This window comes from Paramacrobiotus metropolitanus, unplaced genomic scaffold (assembly GCF_019649055.1).
Source record: "Paramacrobiotus metropolitanus isolate TYO unplaced genomic scaffold, Prichtersi_v1.0 Parri_scaffold0000129, whole genome shotgun sequence".
Classification (NCBI taxonomy): Eukaryota; Metazoa; Tardigrada; class Eutardigrada; order Parachela; family Macrobiotidae; genus Paramacrobiotus; species Paramacrobiotus metropolitanus.
Window position 1 is genome coordinate 102,638 of NW_026570349.1, and position 20,631 is coordinate 123,268.

General features: G+C 44.6%; 3 protein-coding genes across 3 annotated transcripts; all 3 read left to right on the forward strand.

The window, feature by feature from the left end:
* The first annotated feature begins 2,481 nt into the window (after positions 1–2,481).
* On the forward strand, positions 2,482–5,732 carry LOC129598795 (uncharacterized). The gene is made up of 9 exons (XM_055496850.1): positions 2,482–2,607; positions 2,676–2,740; positions 2,834–2,931; positions 3,021–3,137; positions 3,212–3,310; positions 3,384–3,483; positions 3,875–4,748; positions 4,977–5,127; positions 5,280–5,732. Exons 1-9 carry the CDS (start codon positions 2,529–2,531, stop codon positions 5,440–5,442), a joined length of 1,746 nt encoding a protein of 581 aa, XP_055352825.1. The 5' UTR covers positions 2,482–2,528; the 3' UTR covers positions 5,443–5,732.
* A 5,441-nt stretch (positions 5,733–11,173) lies between these two features.
* LOC129598797 (uncharacterized) lies at positions 11,174–13,341 on the forward strand. Its single transcript, XM_055496853.1, has 8 exons — positions 11,174–11,361; positions 11,505–11,569; positions 11,673–11,770; positions 12,084–12,197; positions 12,281–12,379; positions 12,446–12,529; positions 12,754–12,849; positions 12,925–13,341. The coding sequence occupies exons 1-8, from the start codon at positions 11,283–11,285 to the stop codon at positions 13,082–13,084; spliced, it is 795 nt and encodes a 264-aa protein (XP_055352828.1). The 5' UTR covers positions 11,174–11,282; the 3' UTR covers positions 13,085–13,341.
* A 4,441-nt stretch (positions 13,342–17,782) lies between these two features.
* Positions 17,783–19,858, forward strand: LOC129598798 (uncharacterized). Its single transcript, XM_055496854.1, has 8 exons — positions 17,783–17,984; positions 18,130–18,194; positions 18,292–18,389; positions 18,512–18,625; positions 18,720–18,818; positions 18,889–18,966; positions 19,190–19,285; positions 19,357–19,858. Exons 1-8 carry the CDS (start codon positions 17,906–17,908, stop codon positions 19,511–19,513), a joined length of 786 nt encoding a protein of 261 aa, XP_055352829.1. The 5' UTR covers positions 17,783–17,905; the 3' UTR covers positions 19,514–19,858.
* The last annotated feature ends 773 nt before the right edge of the window (positions 19,859–20,631 follow it).

Below are 20,631 nucleotides of genomic sequence, written 5' to 3' on the forward strand. Positions count from 1 at the left end.
ATGGTGTCAACCCTGCTGTCAATCTACATGGCCCACCAGCCTTGAATGCCGTTGTCGTTCCTCTGGCTGTCATTCCGCCTGTGCAGCAGCAAGCCCCGCAGAACGCTGAATTTCCCGGTTTGCCACCAAAAGTGCTGCCGCTTCCTGAAGTGCCGATTGTCCGCGATGCCCGCGACCGTTCTCCGGCTGATCGCCCACGTGCGCCGTCTGCGCCTTCCGGTCCTGTTGGTTCTGCTGAACATAATTTTGTGCCTGGTTATTTGGCTCAGCAACAGCAGCGGGAATTGGATGCCGATCGCCGACGACAGATGGCTGCGGAAGTTTCTCGCCGTTTGGATGCCGCTGCTGCATCTGGCTCCGGTATCACTGGCCTCTTTTCATTGGCTCCCAGTGCTGGCAAGTAACCTTGACTCACCTTTGTCCTTGATCTTTTGCTTTCTTTGATCTCGCCTTTTTACTGGCCTGGTGTTGTCTAATGATTTTGCCTTACCAAAGCCGTGTTGATCTTATTGCTACTGATATTCTTTTGCTGGTTTAAATTTGCTCTCATCTACCAGTAATTTGTGCTCATGATTTTTATGCGGATATTTTTGCTTGTTTGTTGTTGTTGACTGTTGTTACTGGATGATGTAGTACTCGAGAATTCGTAAGAATACTACTGGTTGTTGGTTATCGCGGTCCCGTTCGTTTAATGCATAATTCTACAGAATTCCACATAATCACATTTTAAGATTTTAGTTTCACAATTCATAAAGCTTTATGCCGTATACTGTACATACAAAACACCATCTACACTCAAGCGACACAATGTCAGTAATTCATAGTTTGCCTTCCTGGATCCTTGGACCTCCGCCCTGCCAAACCCGTGGACTTCCGGATGCCTCTTCGCCAAGGATTCCACACTAACTCTCTGGGGATCGCGGCGTACAGTCACATTGGGCATCGGATGGACGCGTGGATTGTGCGGTGGATCGGGATCAGGACGGATGGAAGTGCACAATCGCACTGGGATGTTGCGGGATGGATTGTTTATATTGGCACGGCCAAGCATCGTTCGTGGGGGTGACGTATGGGAGTAGGATCATACGCCGGATGTACGTACGGATGCTGACTGTCCGCCTTTCACCTGCAACACAACGGATAATCTAGTCAATCAATGCTGTGATTTGCTGTTCTCTTTTACTAGCGATGTACATGATGTCATAACGCAAAGTCTATATAAGTTCTTGTTACTTCTAATATCGGAATCGGTAGTCTGAGATTTACTTCTGAGACTGCTTTCTAATTACGATTTCCTAGCGTTGTGAACTGTGATGTGAATTGGATAAAGAGACAGCAATACTTGTTCCTACTGAAGTGCATAGTTGTTCCCGGATTATCGCTTAGTATACAGGTTTGCTCGTGACACAATCGTCCTAGCTCTTGCCGATCCTCACAGGACTTACGACCGGAAGTTGTGGTTAGCGTGTTCCTGAGGGATTCCTGAGTTCCTGAGTTCCTGATTCGTTCGTCCTATTTCCACCATAGTTCTTCTGTTACAGTTTGAGAGTACGAGTGCCTACCGATTGAGCATTACAGGCGTGGAAGAGTAAAGATTGTTCATGGAGCCTTAATCGGCGTGAACGCTTATACACGACAGTACTGACGGTTGCTGAATATATCGTCAAATACGGATGCTCTCTAACCTGACTCTACGGAAGCATTCTTGATTAGAATTTAGAAACAACAAGATGCAGGACATTATCAGAGAGTCCTTTTAAATTAACTATAAACGTTTAAATTGGTAGGGTTTTCAGAGTAAAAATGCAAAATCGTGTAAACGCTAAAAATAAGCAAACTGTAAACTGATAAACTTAAGCAAACGGCGTTTAAGTTTAGCAGTTATTAAAGGAATACTGCGGCAGTTTTAGAAACTCTGAACGCGCATCCTAAGACAACGAGCAACACTAACGATTTTGGTTATTTTTCAATGTTTAAATAAGTCATTTTAATTAGTTTCCAGTGCGCAGGCAATTTGTTATGTTTGGTGGCTACTGCCAAATAAAATAAATAACAGTAAGTTTGTGAAATATACAGAGCAGTTTGTCGAATTAACGAATATTTACTTTCAATGCGACGACTAAACCTAAAGTTTTTGTGAATAGGAGAAAAGCAGCGGCCTCATTTCTTACGATCGCCGCTTCTAGATGGTGGTACAGTGGTTCTGTACGCTGAAATAAGCGTTTCCCATAACGCCCATTAGGATGTTCACGCAGCATGGCGCAATTCATATCCGTATTCCTACTGAAAATTAAGCAACAACTGCAGTGCTTCAGCACAGCTGCTGCGTTTTCGCATTGTTACGCAGACTCTGGCTTCGGCTCAACAACCGGCTTTTTGGTTTTTCTTTACTGTATGTTTTTTGACCAACTCCGAATACATATATTCGGCGTTTTAACTTTCAAGCGAACGCAAAGTCAATACCAGCATTAATTTCCTGGATATCCAGCACTCTTGCCCCGCGGTTATTACAACTGTACAGGAGAAAAATGTGCAGGATTCTCAATCAGCGCCGCTTGGAGTATTATCTGAATCCTCAATACGACAAACGTCCACTATACTCTACAGGTAAATATCAGCAGCGAAAACAGCAATTGGCGCGATGCAGTGATGCTGCCAATGCTTTCCATCTTCAGGTGACGTCGTTTGGGTTTATGCTTCACCACCGGGCACGGATATCTGGCTGATCTACGAGGCCAAGGTAGGTATTAAATTACTATGTAACCCCAACATTTTCGAAACTGTTAGCAATAGAGAAAAAAATTTTTTAAGCTTTTTGACGTTGAATTGACAGGTTAGCAAATTGCTTACGTTGTCGTCGCGCTATCGTGACGAACAACTGGAAATGGAACCTTGTTTGCCGATGTACGAAGTGTCACTGCCATGGTTACTGTAAGCTCTATACCATCTTTACTTCTTATTTCAAGCTACACAGTCAGTTTTACGTCATGAAAATGATTTTCCCTTTTTAATATTAACAGATCAGAACCATTGGTGCGCGTAACTGACGTGTTCTTCGAGAACCACATGTACAATCGACAGCGGCTGACGGCCGAAGAGATGCTGTGCATTATCGGCGAGAACAATCAGATTGTACTGTATGTTTTCCCAGCCCTCTGTTGTCTTGGTGTACTGTATTATGAGTTGTCGTGCATCCCTGCTTTTGTTGTAGAAGCGATTTGTCCGAGGCGGAACGACTATTGGTCCCTCGTGACGGCTTGGTGTTCCTGGGCACCTCACAGATGGCCGCACTACGGGACTATGTCGCTAAGTATGGCGTGACCTCTACAGAATTTCTCACGATAGCGCGTAGTATAATAGATAACGTTTGCTGTTGCTTTCAGAACGGGCGGAATGACGGAATCCGAGCATACGAACTGCTGCGACTCGGATTCGGAAATCGACTGCAGTCTTTCTGTTACAGCGACTTGTCCAGAGTCACCTGTACGAGTGCATATACTGTACTTCCCGCAGTTCAACAGTCGATGCTATCAATTATAAATGACTGAACATGCTAAACCTCCGATTAAACACACAACCAGTGACGACGATTTGTAACAATTATCCGCAAACTGCGGTTTTGCACACGGACGCTAGAAGGCGGTTTATCCGCGCCCGCTGCCTTGACCAATGGCCAATGGGCGCACGCCGGCTAAATTGTTGATTAGCTAACCACTTTCCACGCAACGGCGCTTACACTGAAACATAGCAGGCGGTTGATTTCGTATTTCATTAAAGCAAAACAACGTTTTGTTGCTTGCTAACATTACATTTATTCATTTTCAAACGTGTTGACCTCTCTTTAAGTTGCTGGTTGCGTTTTTTACCTTTGCAGTCTGGTTTACTCCCAGCAGTTATGGGTTCATCGTCTTCTCGGTCTCGTGTGCCGGATGACGAGATGGAGGTGTTCTACGATCCCGTTTCTGAGGACGATACTTTCCATGACGCTTTGGACGAGACGGATCCTGCGCCAGCAGACCAGAAATCTTCGCGGAACGATGAGGAGGAATCACCATCCTGCAGTAATAGAAGGGACTGCCTCGGTTCCCGCCCTGGGTCTTCTTGCTTTTCGTGGTCTTCGGATTCCTTGGAACTTTCGTCAGATGGCGACCTCTCGGATAACGCAGGTGTATCCATGGACAACTCAGTGCCGTCCTTCACGATCGCTTTGGAAGAGAGCCACAACACTTTTGACTGTTCACTCATATCGGAAAAATCCCAGTCAGTTACAACGGATCAGCAGCATCCGATGAACGCAAGCCTTATGGATCCCATCGAGAATCCTGGTGTGCTGAGACCCGACGCAGATCTCACCGGGGACTCTTCCGCGACTACTTCTAGTTCAGTTGGTATTGTGGCTGCCCAAGACGAGGAAATGGGAACTGACCGTGTTTCGTTGGAACGGTCAAGTGAGCCTCACGTGAACGCAGCGGGATCTTCAACCTATGAAGCCATGCCCCTGGCCATCACGGTTGCTCCTGTTGATCCCCAGCCGTTGGATCAAGCGGGTACTCCAACAGTCCCTGGTCATGCTGGATGCCAGAGTGGTTCGCAACGGACGATGGAGCGTAGCAGACGCCGCACCAAGCTGACTGGTAGTGGACCGGTTGGAACGGCCGCTAAACCGTCTGCAAAACGTTCCCAACCATCGCGGCAGCGGCCCGCACATCCGGCAGCCATTTACACTCGAGCGGCCAATTTCAAAAAAGGCAAGTGTCATGCGACGTGTTACATGCTTCATGACTTCCTCAGACATTTTTCGGTAATTGCGGTAGTTCTTCCTACGTTCCGATGTGGTTCCATCATTAACGCGACATTTTACTGCGCAACTGCAGCTGCACTAAGTTTGACTGTACGTTAGGCAGTATCTGTAGATGGTTTTCCAGATTCTTACAGCTGGGTTAAAGTGGCCCGTTAAACCGAAGTTGCTTTTCTAGGGCAAATCGTCTATTTCCCAGCGAAGCCGATAGCCAACCAGCCGCCATACTGGTATTCAGGACGAATTGTCCAACGAGCACTGGACACCGACGACCGGCCGTGCTATCGCGTTCAGTACGCTTACGGAGACGTGTCCCAAGAAAAACCTCGGTACGAACAATTTGTCGCTTCGGATTCTTTAACATTACGGTTAACCTGTATTGCATATACGTTCAGTTATAATATATATATTAACGTGTTGTAATTCCGACTTCAGTAAGAATTCCGCGGTGTGCCTGTCATCCTTCGTTTTTGTTCCACAGGCGCTTTTACAAGAAAATGGAGTGGATCTCGGCTAGCGTCTTGAAGGCGGATGGTGCTGGTGCACGGCAGACGGTGCAGCACGTCAATCAGCGTTATCACGCTGTTATGAGCCGGAAGAATGACAATGGCCGTCGCACCGGTGTGCAACCGAAGCGAGTGTAGTGTGTCCATGCGGAGACTGTTGGGATGTTCTTTCGTAACTCGTTGTATTCTAATGTAGACATTGCCATTGCGCTTGTTTGTTTTTCTGTTTTGGAACATTTCCGTTTATTTTTGCGTCAATCCCGCATAGATCTTATTATCTTTATGTATGCTTATGTGCTACCGTACATAGTAATCTTTTACAATTTCACCAAACTAGAACTTACGTCGTTACCGTTTTTGAAAGCACCGATGTGAGTGATATTTTTTCATACAGCGCGAAAACTCGTATTTCCGTTTGTGTATTAGTATTAGACGACATAATGTTGATGTGCCTATTGCTTGCTGTTGATATGCGATTTCACTGTTACTACGATTAAATTAGCAAAAAATTAAAGGAAGCTCAAGTCAAGGAAGCTAAAATGATCTCGCGTTTCTTAAATAAAGAACGGCATATATGAAGTACAAATGAAGTGAATTTAGGTAAGCGTAAATGACCCGTTGTATCATTTAAAGTCTGAATCGGCAGATTTTTTGTCGGCCGCATTTCCTTCCGTCACCGCTACTAGATCGTGGTGCTTTACGCATAACCAAATAATTCCAGTAATTCTCATTAGAAGGGTAAAGCATCTTAGCGGCGCTTACAAAGTTAGTGAATCACGTTGTCTTCCACCCGATTCCCGATAGCGTCCGCACAGTGCTTTTTGGCGCCACGCTGATACCTTTCAACAAGAAAGCGGGCGGGATACGGCCCATAGCGGTTGGCTGCACTATAAGACGCCTGTGCGGGAAATTGATTAGCAGACGTGTACAGTCGGAACTGGGCGGCATTTTTCGCCCAGTGCAGTTGGGCTACGGAACACCGGGAGGAGCAGAAGCAGCTGTTCATGCCACCCGGAAATTTCTTCGAGCCCACCCAGCCAGCCCTACCGTGGTGTTAAAGCTTGATTTTCGTAACGCGTTCAACACCATTCGTCGCGATGTCGTTCTGAAAGAAGCTGCTGATAAATTACCGCAATACTTCCATTTCATTTCTCAGTGTTATAGGAATTCCTCTACCTTGTTCTGCGGCGAAACTACGATGCCATCCGCTCATGGGGTGCAGCAAGGTGACCCTCTTGGCCCGTTGCTGTTTTGCCTTGCCTCGTACAAGCTGGCAAAAAGTCTCCAGTCCGATCTCAATGCCTGGTTCCTCGATGACGGGACAGCAGGAGGAGACCCAGAAGTGGTCCTGGAAGACTTTATCAGAGTTTGCAATGATGCGCCAAAAATTGGTCTGGAACTCAACTTCGCAAAGTGTGAGCTGTATGTCTATGGCGGGTCTGAAGCGGAACAGCAAGACATATACGACCGGTTTGCCGCAGTCGCACCTGGTATTCAAAGGGTTACCCCAGAGACGTTGGAACTGCTCGGTGCTCCCCTTACGGACTGGTCCATTGGCCATTGCTTGGACGGTAAAATTGGCCAAATCAAAAAATTGACAGACTCATTAAGCGTCTTGCCGGCGCAGCAAGCGTTATTTCTCCTAAGAAACAGTCTGTCATTACCGCGACTTATGTACACTCTTCGAGCGGCCGCTTGCTACAAATATCCGGAGAAGCTCAGGGAGTTCGACGAAGTGATTAGGTCAAAAGCTGAAGAGATTACGAATGTTGTGATGGACAACTGCACATACGTGCAAGCTTCTCTTCCGGTGAATTCAGGCGGTTTGGGTTTGCCTAAAGCCGAAGAAATCGCTACGCCGGCTTATCTTTCCTCGCTTTATTCTACCGACGAGCTAGTACGTACTATTGTGCCCGAAGATTGCCCCGACGAGAGGTCTGACGTTGAGCTGTGCTGGGAAGAACGTACAGGAAAGAGTGCACCTGCGATGGAAGACCGGAGCAACCAACGCTTGTGGTCGGATATGCTGACTGTCGGGAAACTGGAAGCCTTAAAAGAGAGCGCCGACGTTATTGCCTCTGCTCGTCTGTTGGCTGCCTCTGCTAAGGATGCCAGTGCCTGGTTGTTTGCATTGCCGGTCGCCAGCCTTGGCACACTGCTGGACGATGCCGGTCTGCGGTTAGCTGTTGCTTTGCGGTTGGGGGCACCTATTTGTAAGGAGCATAAATGCCGGTGTGGTGAAATGGTTGATACAGGCGGCTTACATGGATTGTCGTGCGTCAAAAGCCAGGGAAGGTTCAGGAGGCATGCGAGTTTGAATAGCGTGATTCAGCGTAGCCTGGGATCAGCAAAGGTGCCGACAATCTTGGAGCCTCCCGGACTGTGCAGACTGGACGGGAAGCGGCCAGACGGCTTATCGCTCTTCCCATGGAGAAATGGTCTCCCTCTGATATGGGATGTGACAGTTTGTGATACATTCGCTACTTCGTATATAGCTGGCTGTTCAGAAGCAGCGGGATCGGCTGCTGAAGACGCGGAAGTGCGGAAGCGAAACCTCTATTCCGAACTCACTGATCGGCATTTTTTCCAGCCAGTGGCACTCGAAACTATGGGAAGTTGCGGCGAAAATACACATCAGTTCATCAGTGAAATCGGCCGGCGTATCAAAGAACAAACAGGAGAAGCGCGCGCTGTTCAGTATTTGTGGCAACGTATAAGTGTGGAAATTCAGCGCGGAAACGCGGCTTCTGTCCTGGGGACGGTCGGGTGTTCTCGAGAGTTAGAAGAGTTATTTTTCTTGTTCTGATTATTGGGTATTTAAAGTTTGAATGTAAATGGCATTGGCTTGTACAAGTTGAAATAAAAATACACTCTTGGCGCAGTTCGTATCCGCATTCTTACGGAAAATTAAGCAATCATTTGTTGTCGGCCTTGGCTCAGCGCAGTTGCTGCGTTTCGTATTACTACGCAAGCCCTGGCCTCTGCACGACAACCGGCCTTTTTATTTTCTCGTCATATTATTCAGCCAACTTCGAATGTCTGTTCGGCGTTTTGCCTTGTGAGTTCAGCAACCCCGGCAAAGTTAATATCAGCATTAAATACCGGACATTCAAGCGCTTCTTGCTCCGCGGGAGAAAATGTGCAGGATTCTCAATCAGCGCCGCTTGGAGTACTACCTAAATCCGCAATACGACAAACGTCCACTATATTCTACAGGTAAATCTCTGCAGCAAAAACCACAGTTTTTGCCGATGCAGGTATTCGTAAAATAAACGCTGCTTGCTTTTTCTGACGTCGTTTGGGTATATGCTTCCCCGCCCGGCACGGATATCTGGCTAGTTTACGAGGCCAAGGTAAGGTCTATATAATATTACTTCTTTAACCTTAACGTTTTTGCAACCACCAATATCAATATCACCAATAGAGAGCGAAGCTTTTTAATTAAGCTCTTTGACGTTGAATTGATAGGTTAGCAAACTGCTTTCGTTGTCGTCGCGCTATCGTGACGAGCAACTGGAAATGGAAGCTTCCTTGCCGATGTACGAAGTGGAACTACCGTGGTTTCTGTAAGTCTCTATACATACTACTTACATTCAGCTACGCAGTGCTGGTGACGTCATGAAAACAAACTTGAACATTTGACCTTTCCACTGTCAACAGGGAACAACGGTCGGTATGCGACACGTTCTTCGAGAACAATATGTACAATCGGCAGCGGCTGACGGCCGAAGAGATGTTGTGTATCATCGGCGAGAACAATCAGGCAGTACTGTATGTATGCTTTCCTGGCAGCCTGTTCTCCCGTGGTGACTAGTGCCCGATGTCGTGCATCCGTCTGTTTTTTTACAGAAAGGATTTATCCGATGCGGAGCGGCTTTTAGTCCCTCGCAATGGTCTAGTGTTCCTGGGCACTTCGCAGATGGCCGCTCTGCGGGACTATGTCGCTAAGTACAGCGTGACCTTTGCAGAATTTTTCATATTAGCGCACATGTTTACCAGACAACGTGCGCTGATGCTTGTAGAACGGGCGGAATGACGGAATCCGAACATACAATTTGCTGTGACTCGGATCCGGAAAGTGACTACAGCGACCTTGAACAAGAAGAAAACGAGTACAGGTAAGTGTCCAGTATTTTATTTTTTATGCTATCAATGGCGTTTTGCCGCTCAGTATTATTGCTTGTGATCTGCATGTGTGCCGTTCGCCATTTTTATTAACAAAAATTGTGTTAGATAAAAACAGAGAAAAAGTTGCAAGAATTTGAGTTTTGCAGGGCAGCCGTCAGCCGAAAGCTCGATCTCGTCGCAAGGTCGCGCGCAACTTCTCTTCCAGTAGCAAGCTCGTTGGTGGCCGCATCGAAAAGCAAAAAACGGTAGACGACATCGAATGGTTTCCTTATTCCGTAGTTTTGAAAGGCGAATAAAACGATTTCCGTCATTCTGTAGACCGGATGCGCCACGGTCCATGTTCATCTGTCCCTACTGTCGAAAGTATGCGAGACAATCCTACAATGTCGTTCTGCGTCATATGCGCGGAGAGTTCCGGTCCAAAAGGGTGCAGTGTCCTTGTCGGCCGGCGATAGCCAATGAGCACGATGTCCCTGAAAAACTGTAGCACCGTTTAAGAATTGTCCCAAATGAAAAGATTCACCAGTTGCAACTACCTCCACCCTCCAGTTCTTCAGAGAACCATGCGACGACAAGTCTTCTTATGTTTATGTACGCCTGGAAGGGTTGCAACTAGAGTATTTTTTGTGGACAATGCTTTCTTGATACAAAGAATGAGCGGCATAGTATTATACTGTGTCGCATTTTGCATTGGCGCGGAAGTTTTAATGAATAATTAAACTGATAGTTGTAATACCACCGTTTTGATCTAAACGTTTTACGATAGCTTTCTCAATAATTATTTTATCATTGTTATCAGTGAACGACGAAGCGCTGTCTGGTGTTAACCGAATTAAAGCGTGAAGAGTGGTGCTGGTTCCTGTCATATAAGTACTGTCTCAATTTTGCGCAGCGGCGCTTTGGCTACAACCAACGAGTCCTTTGGGACTGATTTTTAATAAAAAAGATGGCTTAGGCCGCTGAGCGGGCTTCCAGGGAGAAGATTGGGAAATACAAGTCTCTCATTGATCGCTGTCACTTTGTCGCCTTTGCATGCGAGACTTTTGGCACTTGGTGTGAGACTGGCATTGTCACGTTAAAGGAGATTGGAAAGAAATTGTATTTGAGAACGGGCGAGAGTCGCTCGACTTGTTCTTTGTTTCAACGTATAAGTTTGGAGATTAAGCGTGGTAATGCTATGAGTGTATTGTGCACAGTCCCTTCTCATGTAAATTGGGACACATTCTTCATTTGATTATAATTGTTGAGCGAAGCTCGCTTTGTGCATATTGAGAAATAAAATCTTATAAAAAGATTTCTTTAATTTCGTCAAACATATTTTCCTGTGATGGACTGTCGTAGAAAATCTTACGTTTGACGCTTGAACTCGCCTATACACTACAACATTCCTCTCACGTACACATAACACACTCAACAAAAATTATCACATCAAGAAAATGTTGAATGAGATTTGCCGAATGAAAGTTGTTCGAAAGGTGCGGATTATAATTTCAACACAATAATTATACTAATAAGAGAATCGCAACGCAGCTGCAACAACCTGAAATCCCGGACGTCGACTTGCTAATACACTGTAAGTATTCATATCCAAAGCCGGAGACAATGTCGGTTTATTGTTCACCCGCACTGCGCCAACCATATATCCTGGTTCCCATGGCATCTGCAGTTTTAATTTTACGTTGCTTTTTGCTGACTCTGAATGCTGCTGTTTAACAACCGTCTGCAGTCCGTTTCTTGATCATCGTTATCGCAATCAACAGGCTTTAAAAATCTGTGCGTCGTACTGCAGCGCGTTAAAGCGTCTGAAATTTCAGGTGTTCCTCGGGTTTCCCCGTTAAACTAGAGCAGAAATGTGCAGGATTATCAATCGGCGCCGTTTGGAATATTACACGAGCGTTCGGTATGATAAACGTCCTTTGTTCGCCGCAGGTAAACCAGTTCGCCGTGCCAACGAAAACCCGCAATTTTTGTACTATTATTTTAATAATGGTTATACGTATGTCATTTGTTGTTTTGCAATGTAATATTTAATATTGATGGGTTTGTGTGAAAAGAATGCTGCTTGTCATCAGGCGACGTTGTCTGGGTGTATGCATCGCCGCCCGCCACGGACGCCTGGTTGGTCTACGAAGCCAAGGTACGGTCTGTAATCTACCTTCTTTGTCTGATTTGTTTTTCCAAAACGTTGGCGCCGGAGAGGATAGTGTTTTGTTAACGTTCTTGATGCTGGTGATTATTAGGTTATTAAACTACGTTCCTTGTCATCCCGCTATCGTGACGAACAACTGAAACTGGAAGCTTACTTGCCGGCGTACGAAGTGCAACTACCGTGGTCGCTGTAAGGTCACAGTACTATTTTCTGTTTACTTGAAGTAAATAGCGTATAAGTGACCACCCCTTCCGTCACTTCTTGCGTTAACAGTGCTGCTGCGAGGAGGAAGAAAAGCGGCGACCATTATCATAGCACAAAATTTGATTACATAATACGAAATGGCACTGCGATGCCGTTGTCGCAGGACGTGAATTATTATAGTGTCTACCGATTTGCCGGCTCAGTTTATTACAGTACCGAAGTACATGTATGATTAACCACGGAGAAATGCCATTGTGTACTGGACGTTACGTCATCAGAACAGTTTGTCGGTTGACAGGGAACCATCGCTGCATGCTACCGACACGTTCTTCGAAAACCACATGTACAATCGGCAGCGGCTGACGGCCGAAGAGATGCTATGCATTATCGGCGAGAACAATCAGACTGTACTGTACGTGTCTCTTATACCCTGTCGCCCTTGTTAATTGCCTTGGTGTGACTCTCAGTTTCAGTATACACTCGTGTTGGTTGCAGACGCGATTTGTCCGATACAAAACGGCGGAAAGTCCCTCGCGACGGCTTAGTGTTCCTAGGCACGTCACAGATGGCCGCACTGCGCGACTATGTCGCTAAGTATGGCGTGACCTTTACAGAGGTTCTCACGGAGACGTGGCAGACAGCGTTTGCTTGTGCTTGTAGATCGGGCGGAATGACCGAATCCGAGCATACGGGCTGCTGCGACTCGGATCCGGAATTCGACTGCGACATCGAAGAAGAAGAAGAGTAAGTGTCACGTCAAATCTTTCTTTCGAATTACAATAGTGTTGTCAATTTTGTTCCTAAAATGAGCATATTAGTACAGTACATATCAGTACCGTTTATCTAACTTGTGACCTTTTGTTATGAATCTTTTGATTTAAATCTTTAGTAGCAAACGCTAATAACTATTAGTTTCCTTAAATGGTTGGTTTCATAGTCAGTACATGTTATGTTCCGCATTTCTTCAGAGAAAACCGTACCTTGGATCTCGATCGTATAAGGTCACGCGCCAAATCGCTTCCCACACCGAAATCGTTGGCGGCGGCATCCACTAACAAAAAGCGGTGCGTGCTTCGAATTTTTGCCTGATCAATAAGTTTTGCGAATGGCAAATTAAAAACACTTCTCTCGTTTTGTAGACCCAAGGACCGGCCAACCATGTACATCTGTCCGTACTGTCGGAATTACACGAAACAGTGCTACGGCGTTGTGCTGCGCCATATGCGTGGACAGTATTCTGCGAAGTGTCCCGCTCAGCCGGCGCGGGCCAATAAGAAGGACGTCCCGGAGAAGCTGTAGGGCCTCCCCTATAGAGGGACGGTCACTGAAGGCATTCTAAAATGTCCTCGTCGTTCGACGGATGAGTTTAGCTGCAATTATACCAACTTCCGGGTTTGCCGCATGGCCTTTCTTCGTGTTCCTTGTTCTCGTGGAACCATGATGTGTGCTTCTTGAATTGGAATTCCGTGTCATAGTGCGATTTCAGTACCATTTCTTTATTGTCATCTCTCTACAGTAGCCAACTCCTTTCCATACCCAAGCAAAACGAAGGTCGGAATTTTTTGGGAAACACCAATGGGTTTAGGTGACCCGCGGAAACGGGAAATACAAATTAAAAGCAATGTTGTATTTTAACTTGAAAAGTTATTTAAGCTTCTGCGACAGTTTTTTTGCTGAAAGAACTTCGAGCACCACGGGCCGAAACGAAAAAAAAAGTATGAAAAGAGAGATTCACTTGCTATGCTACATTGGCTAATATTTAATGTACCCATCCCTAATTAGACCACCCATATGTTGCCACTGCACTACGCCCAGATATGATACATACCCAACTACATGTGCAGAAAATTTGATACCAATCGACTAACACAGAGTGATAGCTTTCGTGTCAAAATCTGTTTTACCGTATTATTGCATATTGACTATTGAATAATTATATTTAATATTTACTTTTGAACCTTTAAATCTATTTAACCTGTTCACCGTATTGACTGTTTAAGTAATTAGATTTCATAATGACTGCTTAATCGATTATTATACTCGTACTTAATAAAAAAGTTATTTGTAACAAATCGGCCAACAATAGCAAATTACAGCATCAAATTCTTATTTCATAACGTAAATATCGGTATATCATATCACCTTATCGAAAATTCTCATATTTGTTTTAGAGAATCCCATCTTCTTTTTATTCCATTTCTTTAAATCCATTAATTATACTATCTAAAAAAGAAACTGCCGAAAACCCCAGCAACTGATTATACAATAATTAATTATAGCACCTGTCCAAAAGGAACGCCTCACTGGCAAAAAGGGGGAAAAACTCTAAGCGCGCCTAATCTCACAGCAAAATGAGAACACACCCAGAAAAACTAGAGAAAAATCACAAACTATTATTTCATTTCCAGGACGTTGGGGCTGCAGGGGGCAACAAACGAAGCCATCTTCCAATGCCATCACTCAAACAGGGACGGACTGGAGATTAAAAATTAAAAGCACACCAAAAAGAAAACGTCAAAAACAGCGAACCACATGTACAATCGACAGCGGCTAACGGCCGAAGAGATGCTGTGCATTACGGCGAGAACAATCAGATTTTACTGTAAGTTTTCCCAGCTCTCTGTTGTCTTGGTGTATTGTGTTGTGAGTAGTCGTACACCCCTGCTTTTGTTGTAGAAGCGATTTGTCGCGCGCGCGCAGACAAGTTAAAACATCAGCATTAATTTCCTGGGTATCCAAGCTCTTCTTGCCCCGCGGTCACTACAATCGATGCAAGAGAAAATGTGCAGGATTCTCAATCAGCGCCGCTTGGAGTATTACCTGAGTTCCCAGTACGACAAACGTCCACTATATTCTACAAGTAAATCTCCGCAGCGAAAACCCGCAATATTTGCCGGTTCAGGTATTCGTAACAAAAATGCTGCTTTCCATCAGGTGATGCCGTTTGGGTTTATGCTTCACCGCCCGACACGGATGTCTGGCTAGTCTACCAGGCCACGGTGGAGTCTATATTACCGCATAATTCTTAGGGTTCGGAAAGTGTCCTCGCTGGTACTAAAATATTTAATCAAGCTCGTTGGTAATTTGATAGGTGAGCAAACTGTATTCCTTGTCGTCGCGATATCGTGATGAGCAACTAAGAAATGGAAGCTTGCATGCTGATCTACGAAGTGGAACTACCGTGATTTCTGTAAGCTCTCTACATTGATATTACTTACATTCAGATACGCAGTTACTTCGACGTCCTGAAAATCATTTGCCCTTTCGAATGTCAACAGGGAACAACGGTCGGTGCGCGACATGTTCTTCGAGAACGAAATGTACAATCGGCAGCGGCTAACGGCCGAAGAGATGCTGTGCATTATCGGCGAGAACAATCAGGCAGTACTGTACGTATGCTTCCCCGACAGCGGGTTCTCCTGGTGTGGTGCCCGATGTTATGCATCCCTGTGTTTCTTGTAGAAGGGATTTATCCAATGAGGAACGGCGATTAGTCCCTCGCGACGGCTTGGTGTTCCTGGGCACTTCGCAGATGGCCGCACTGCGGGACTATGTCGCTAAGTGCGGCGTGACCTTTACAGTTCTCACGGTAGCGCGAAGAGGTAGCAGACAATGTTTGCTTGTGCTTGTAGAACGGGCGGAATGACGGAATCCGAGCATACTATTTGCTGCGACTCGGATCCGGAAATCGACTATGTACAGCGACCTGGAACAAAAGAGAACGAGTAAGTGCCCAATATTTTATTACTGATGGTATCAATCCCGTTTTGCCACTCAGTATTATTACTGGTAATAATGTGAATGTAGACTGTTCGCCAGTTTTATAATAAAATTCTGTTAATTGAAATAGAAAAAAGTTACAAGAATCTGAATTTTTCAGGGCAGACGTTAGCTAAAAGCTCGATTTCGTCGTACGGTCAAGCGCAGCATCGCTTCCAGTACCGAGGGCGTTAAGGACAGCATCGAATGGCAAAAAACGGTACATAAGTTTGTTTTCCCATTTCTTATGTGTTGTGAAAGACGAATAACACACGTTGCGCGCACTCTGTAGACCGGCTGCGCCACCGTCCATGTTCATCTGTCCCTACTGTCGGAAGTATGTGAGACAATTATACAGGTCGTGCTCCGTAATATGCGCGGAGATTTCCGGTCCAAAAGGGCACAATGTCCTTGTCGGCCGACGACAACCAATGAGCAGGATGTCCCCGTGAAACCGTAGCCCAGTTCTATGAACTGTGACAATTGTCCTAAATGAATGATCAGCTGCACCTATTCCCACCATCCAACTCTTCAAATTACCACGCGACAATTCTTCCTATGATTATATAGACCTCAAAGGAGCATAACTAGAGTGTTTATTGTAGATAACGCCACTGTTTTTCTAAATACAAAGATTGAGCGGCCTTGGTACCGTATTTGTATTGTGTCGTACGACGTTTTGCATGGTCGCGGAAGTTTTACTGAACAACTAAAGTGATAGTTTTAATACCACCGTTTTGAACTATGAGTAGACATTTTACGATAGCTTTTTCGCGATGATATTTATTTTGTCCTTCTTATCAGTGAGCGGTGTCTGGTATGAGTATTTACCGAACTAAAGCGTGATGAGTGGTGCTGCTTTTCTGTCGTCCGTAATGTACTGCCTCAATTTCGCGCAGCGGCGCTTTGACTACGGCCAGCGAGTACTTTAAGGGCTGATTTTTGAAAAAAAAATTCTTAAAATACGGGAAAATTCGTAAATCGTATTATTCTGTGAAGGTTATTCGTAGAAATTCTTACATGTACAGTAACGCCGGCGCCAGTGAACTCGCCCATACACTACAACATTCTTCTTACATTTGGTCACCGAAGTCGAGAAGATGATATAACAGGAAACAGGCGAGATACAGGCGACAGAGTATCTGCGCCAACAGATCAGCATTGAAATTCAACGCGGGAACGCGGCCTCTGTCATGGAAATAGCACCAGCATCGGCTAGCTTAGACGAAATGCTCTGTGTGATTAGGCCGCTAATTTTCGTAGTCGGATGAGGCTGTGTATTCAGTACAAATCTTTCACTTTCATATTAAACTTGTGACTGTATCGTATCGCCAATCTGAAATAAAGAATATAAATAAAGAATAATAATAAGAGTATGAAAAAAAGAATGGAACAAAGAATATCTGAAATAAAGATCGATGTATTGAACTGTACCTATGGTACGGTACCTAATCGTAATTCACAAACACAAGATTGCCATGGCAAACTTCTGCACACAATTATCAGATCAAGAAAATGTTGAATTGAGGTTTACCGAACGGAAGTCGTTCGAAGTGAATTTTACAAAGGTGCGGATTATAATTTCAAACGCACCATATGCGTACTAATAAGAGAATCGCAGCGCAGCTGCAGCAACCTGAGAATCGGACATTGGCTGGACATTACACTGTAAGTATTCGTATGCCAAAGCTGGAAACAATTCCGGTTTATTGTGATTTTATTTCTCAATATATACAACGCGAGCTCAATATATACAAAGTGGTGAAACACGCTCGCATGAGTTTCTACGACAGCGGTTGTCGATAGAAATACAACGGGGTAATGCAGCGTCAGTGCTGGGTACTATGGAAGGAGCTGATAAACTGAACGAGATTTGTTTTTGAACAAGATTTTTTTAGTTTTGCGTGTTTTCTCAGAAAACACGCAAAACTATAACAAAAAAATTATATTGTATGCACAAATTATCGGTTGTGATCAAATAAAAATTCCTTTCAAGCCAGCTTCGCTCAACAGAATATAGATATAAATCAAATGAAGAATGCCGGTTTATTGTTCACCCCACATTGCGCCAACCCTATATTCTCGTTCCCATGGCATCTGCAGTTTTGTCTCTGCCGTGCCTTGCTGGTTTCGGTTGTCTGTACCGGCGTATTGCCTGCGTTGTTTTTTTTTGCTTTGACCCGAAATGCTGTTTAACAACCAGCTTGCTCATTATCGTAATCGTTTCCCATTATCGTTTCTTGCTCATTATCGGCTTTAAACATTCTGTGCGTCGTACCGAGCAACGCGCTTAACGCGTCTGGAATTTCACGCGTTCCTCTGGTTTTCCAGTTACAGTACACAGTGTACACTGGAGCAAAAATGTGCAGGATTATCAATCGGCGCCGTTTGGAATATTATACGAGCGTTCGGTATGACAAACGTCCACTGTTCGCAGCAGGTAAACCAATCAGCCATGCCAACGCAAACTCAGAGATTTCGCAATGTACTATTTAATATTTATTACATATTTATTATTTTTGCAATCACGTAGTATTCATTATTTCTGAATTTGTGTTACTTAAAAGAATGCTGCTTGTCATCAGGCGATGCTGTCTGGGTGTATGCATCCCCGCCCGGCACGGACGCCTGGCTGGTCTACGAAGCCAAGGTACGGTCTGCATTCCTCTTTTGTTTTTCCAAAGTGTTGTCACTTGTCACTGGAGAGGACAGTGTTTCTTAACATTCTTGATGCTGGTGGTTATTAGGTTATCAAACTACGTTCCTTGTCATCCCGCTATCGTGACGAACAACTGAAACTGGAAGCTTATTTGCCGGTGTACGAAGTGGAACTACCGTGGTTACTGTAAGCTCATAATACTAACGATGTAACATGTAACATCTATGTTTACTTGAGGTGAATAGTGTAAGGTAACCTCTTCCGTCACCTTTTGTGTTACGTCATCGAAATAATTTGTCGGTTGACAGGGAATCGTCGCAGCACGCCACCGACACGTTCTTCGAGAACCACCTGTACAATCGGGAGCGACTAACGGCCGAAGAGATGTTGTGCATTATCGGCGAGAACAATCAGACTGTACTGTATGTGCCTCTCATTTATACTGTCGCACTAGTTAACTGCTTTTGATGTAACTGGCAGCCTCAGTACACACTCGTCTTCACGTCTTGGTTGCAGAAGCGATTTGTCCGATGCGAAACGGCAGAAAGTTCCTCGCGACGGCTTGGTGTTCTTGGGCACTTCGCAGATGGCCGCACTGCGGGACTATGTCGCTAAGTATGGCGTGACCTTGGCAGAATTTCTCAAGGCAGCGCGCAGGTATAAAAAAGTGTGCTGTTGCGTGTAGAACGGGCGGATTGACGGAATCCCAGCACACCACGTGCTGCGACTCGGATCCGGAATTCGACTGCGACATTGAAGAAGAGTAAGTGTCCGTCACGGCGAACCTTCGACCAGTCTCATTTCCTGGCTGTATACAATGTTATTAAATACTTTTTAAAAATGTAAATATCAACTGTTATCTCCCCATTGACCTTCTGTTTTTGATGTTATCATTTAAAAATTTTCAGTATCGAGCGTCAATAGTTAGTTGGTTTCCCTAATGGTTATTTCAGTAGTCATTACATTTTATAGTTCGTATTTTTCAGCGTAAATGGTAGCTTGAACCAGGATCGCCCGAGGTCACGCGCCAAATCGCTTCCCATACCGAATGCGTTGGCTGCCGCATCCTTGGATAAAACGCGGTACATGGAATTTTTGCATGGTCAGTAAGTTATGCGGATGACGAATTAAGAACCCTTTTTCCGTTCTGTAGACCGGATAATCCGCCCATGTACATCTGTCCGTACTGTCGGAAGTACACGAAACAACGCTACGGCGTTGTGCTGCGACACATGCGTGGACAGTATTCTGCAAAGTGTCCCGCTCGTCCGGCGCGGGCCAATAAGAAGGACGTCCCGGAGAAGCTGTAGGGCGTCACCTATAGAGGGACGGCCACAGAAGGCATTCTAAAATATTCTCGTCGAAGGATGAGTTAGCTGCAATTATACCAACTTCCGGGTTTGCCGCGTGGCCTTTCTTCCTGTTCTTTTTCTTGTGAAACCATGACGTATGCTTCTTGAGGTGGACTTCCGTATCATAGTGCGATTTCAATTACGAATATTCATACTTAGTCTACAGATACTAGAGTAGAGTAGGGTACTATTTCTTTGTTGTTTATGTTGAAATAACTAGGCAGGTATTCTTGTTGGACCTTTACATTTTACTATTATTTTCAGTACACCTGTCACGTATCCAAGAACGAAATCTTTTTTTAGTTTGACCGCGCTTTTGTTGTGACCAGGATTTGTTAGTTCTCTACCTATGCGAGCTTAAGGTCGCAAACACCAAGGGATTCAGGTAACACATGAAAACGGGAAAATAAAAATAAAGTACTGTAATGCAAGAAAATTAAGCTTCTGTGGCAATTTTTTTGCTGTAAGAACTGTGAACACACGGGACTGACATGAGAAAAATGTAAGACAAGATGAATCGATTTTTATACTAAAAAAACTAATTTCGATTAAATTCGTGATAAATGCAACTCGGTGCACTTTATCAGAATACAGTGCCTTACCTGCTCGGCCCGCATCTTGCCATCGCACTACACCCAAACATGATGCACAGCCAACTGCACGTGCAGAAAATTGGATAACAATCGGCTAACTTGAGTGACAGCTTTCCTGTTTTAATCTGTTTTACCGTATTGATGCATATTGACTATTTAACAATTATGTTTAATATTCACTGTTTAAATCTATTTTACCGTAATAATCCATATATCGATTATTTATTAAAAAAGTCATTTTTAAAAAATCGGCCAATGTTCTATGTTGTTCTATGCTTCTCTTTTTTTTTTTACTTATGGCGTGTCTGCTACCCCGAATTGGGTTTGAACCCAGATTGTGTGCGGACGTTAATGAATTAAAACAAAGCAGTAGCAAATTACAGTATCGAATTCTTATTTCAAAACCTATGTATCGGTATATCATATTACCTTATCGAAAATTCTCATAGTTCTTTCAGAGAATTTGTTTTTTCTATTTTTTTG

Bases quoted from the DNA above. Each gene is read 5' to 3' on its own strand.
- LOC129598795 (XM_055496850.1), top strand. From the start codon at position 2,529: ATGTGCAGGATTCTCAATCAGCGCCGCTTGGAGTATTATCTGAATCCT. The intron at 3,311-3,383 runs GTATGGCGTGAC...TGTTGCTTTCAG, and splicing joins CTACGGGACTATGTCGCTAA to AACGGGCGGAATGACGGAAT. The intron at 5,128-5,279 runs GTACGAACAATT...TTTGTTCCACAG, and splicing joins GTGTCCCAAGAAAAACCTCG to GCGCTTTTACAAGAAAATGG.
- LOC129598797 (XM_055496853.1), top strand. From the start codon at position 11,283: ATGTGCAGGATTATCAATCGGCGCCGTTTGGAATATTACACGAGCGTT. The intron at 11,362-11,504 runs GTAAACCAGTTC...GCTTGTCATCAG, and splicing joins ACGTCCTTTGTTCGCCGCAG to GCGACGTTGTCTGGGTGTAT. The intron at 12,850-12,924 runs GTGCGTGCTTCG...CTCGTTTTGTAG, and splicing joins GCATCCACTAACAAAAAGCG to ACCCAAGGACCGGCCAACCA.
- LOC129598798 (XM_055496854.1), top strand. From the start codon at position 17,906: ATGTGCAGGATTATCAATCGGCGCCGTTTGGAATATTATACGAGCGTT. The intron at 18,390-18,511 runs GTAAGCTCATAA...GTCGGTTGACAG, and splicing joins GTGGAACTACCGTGGTTACT to GGAATCGTCGCAGCACGCCA. The intron at 18,819-18,888 runs GTATGGCGTGAC...TGTTGCGTGTAG, and splicing joins CTGCGGGACTATGTCGCTAA to AACGGGCGGATTGACGGAAT.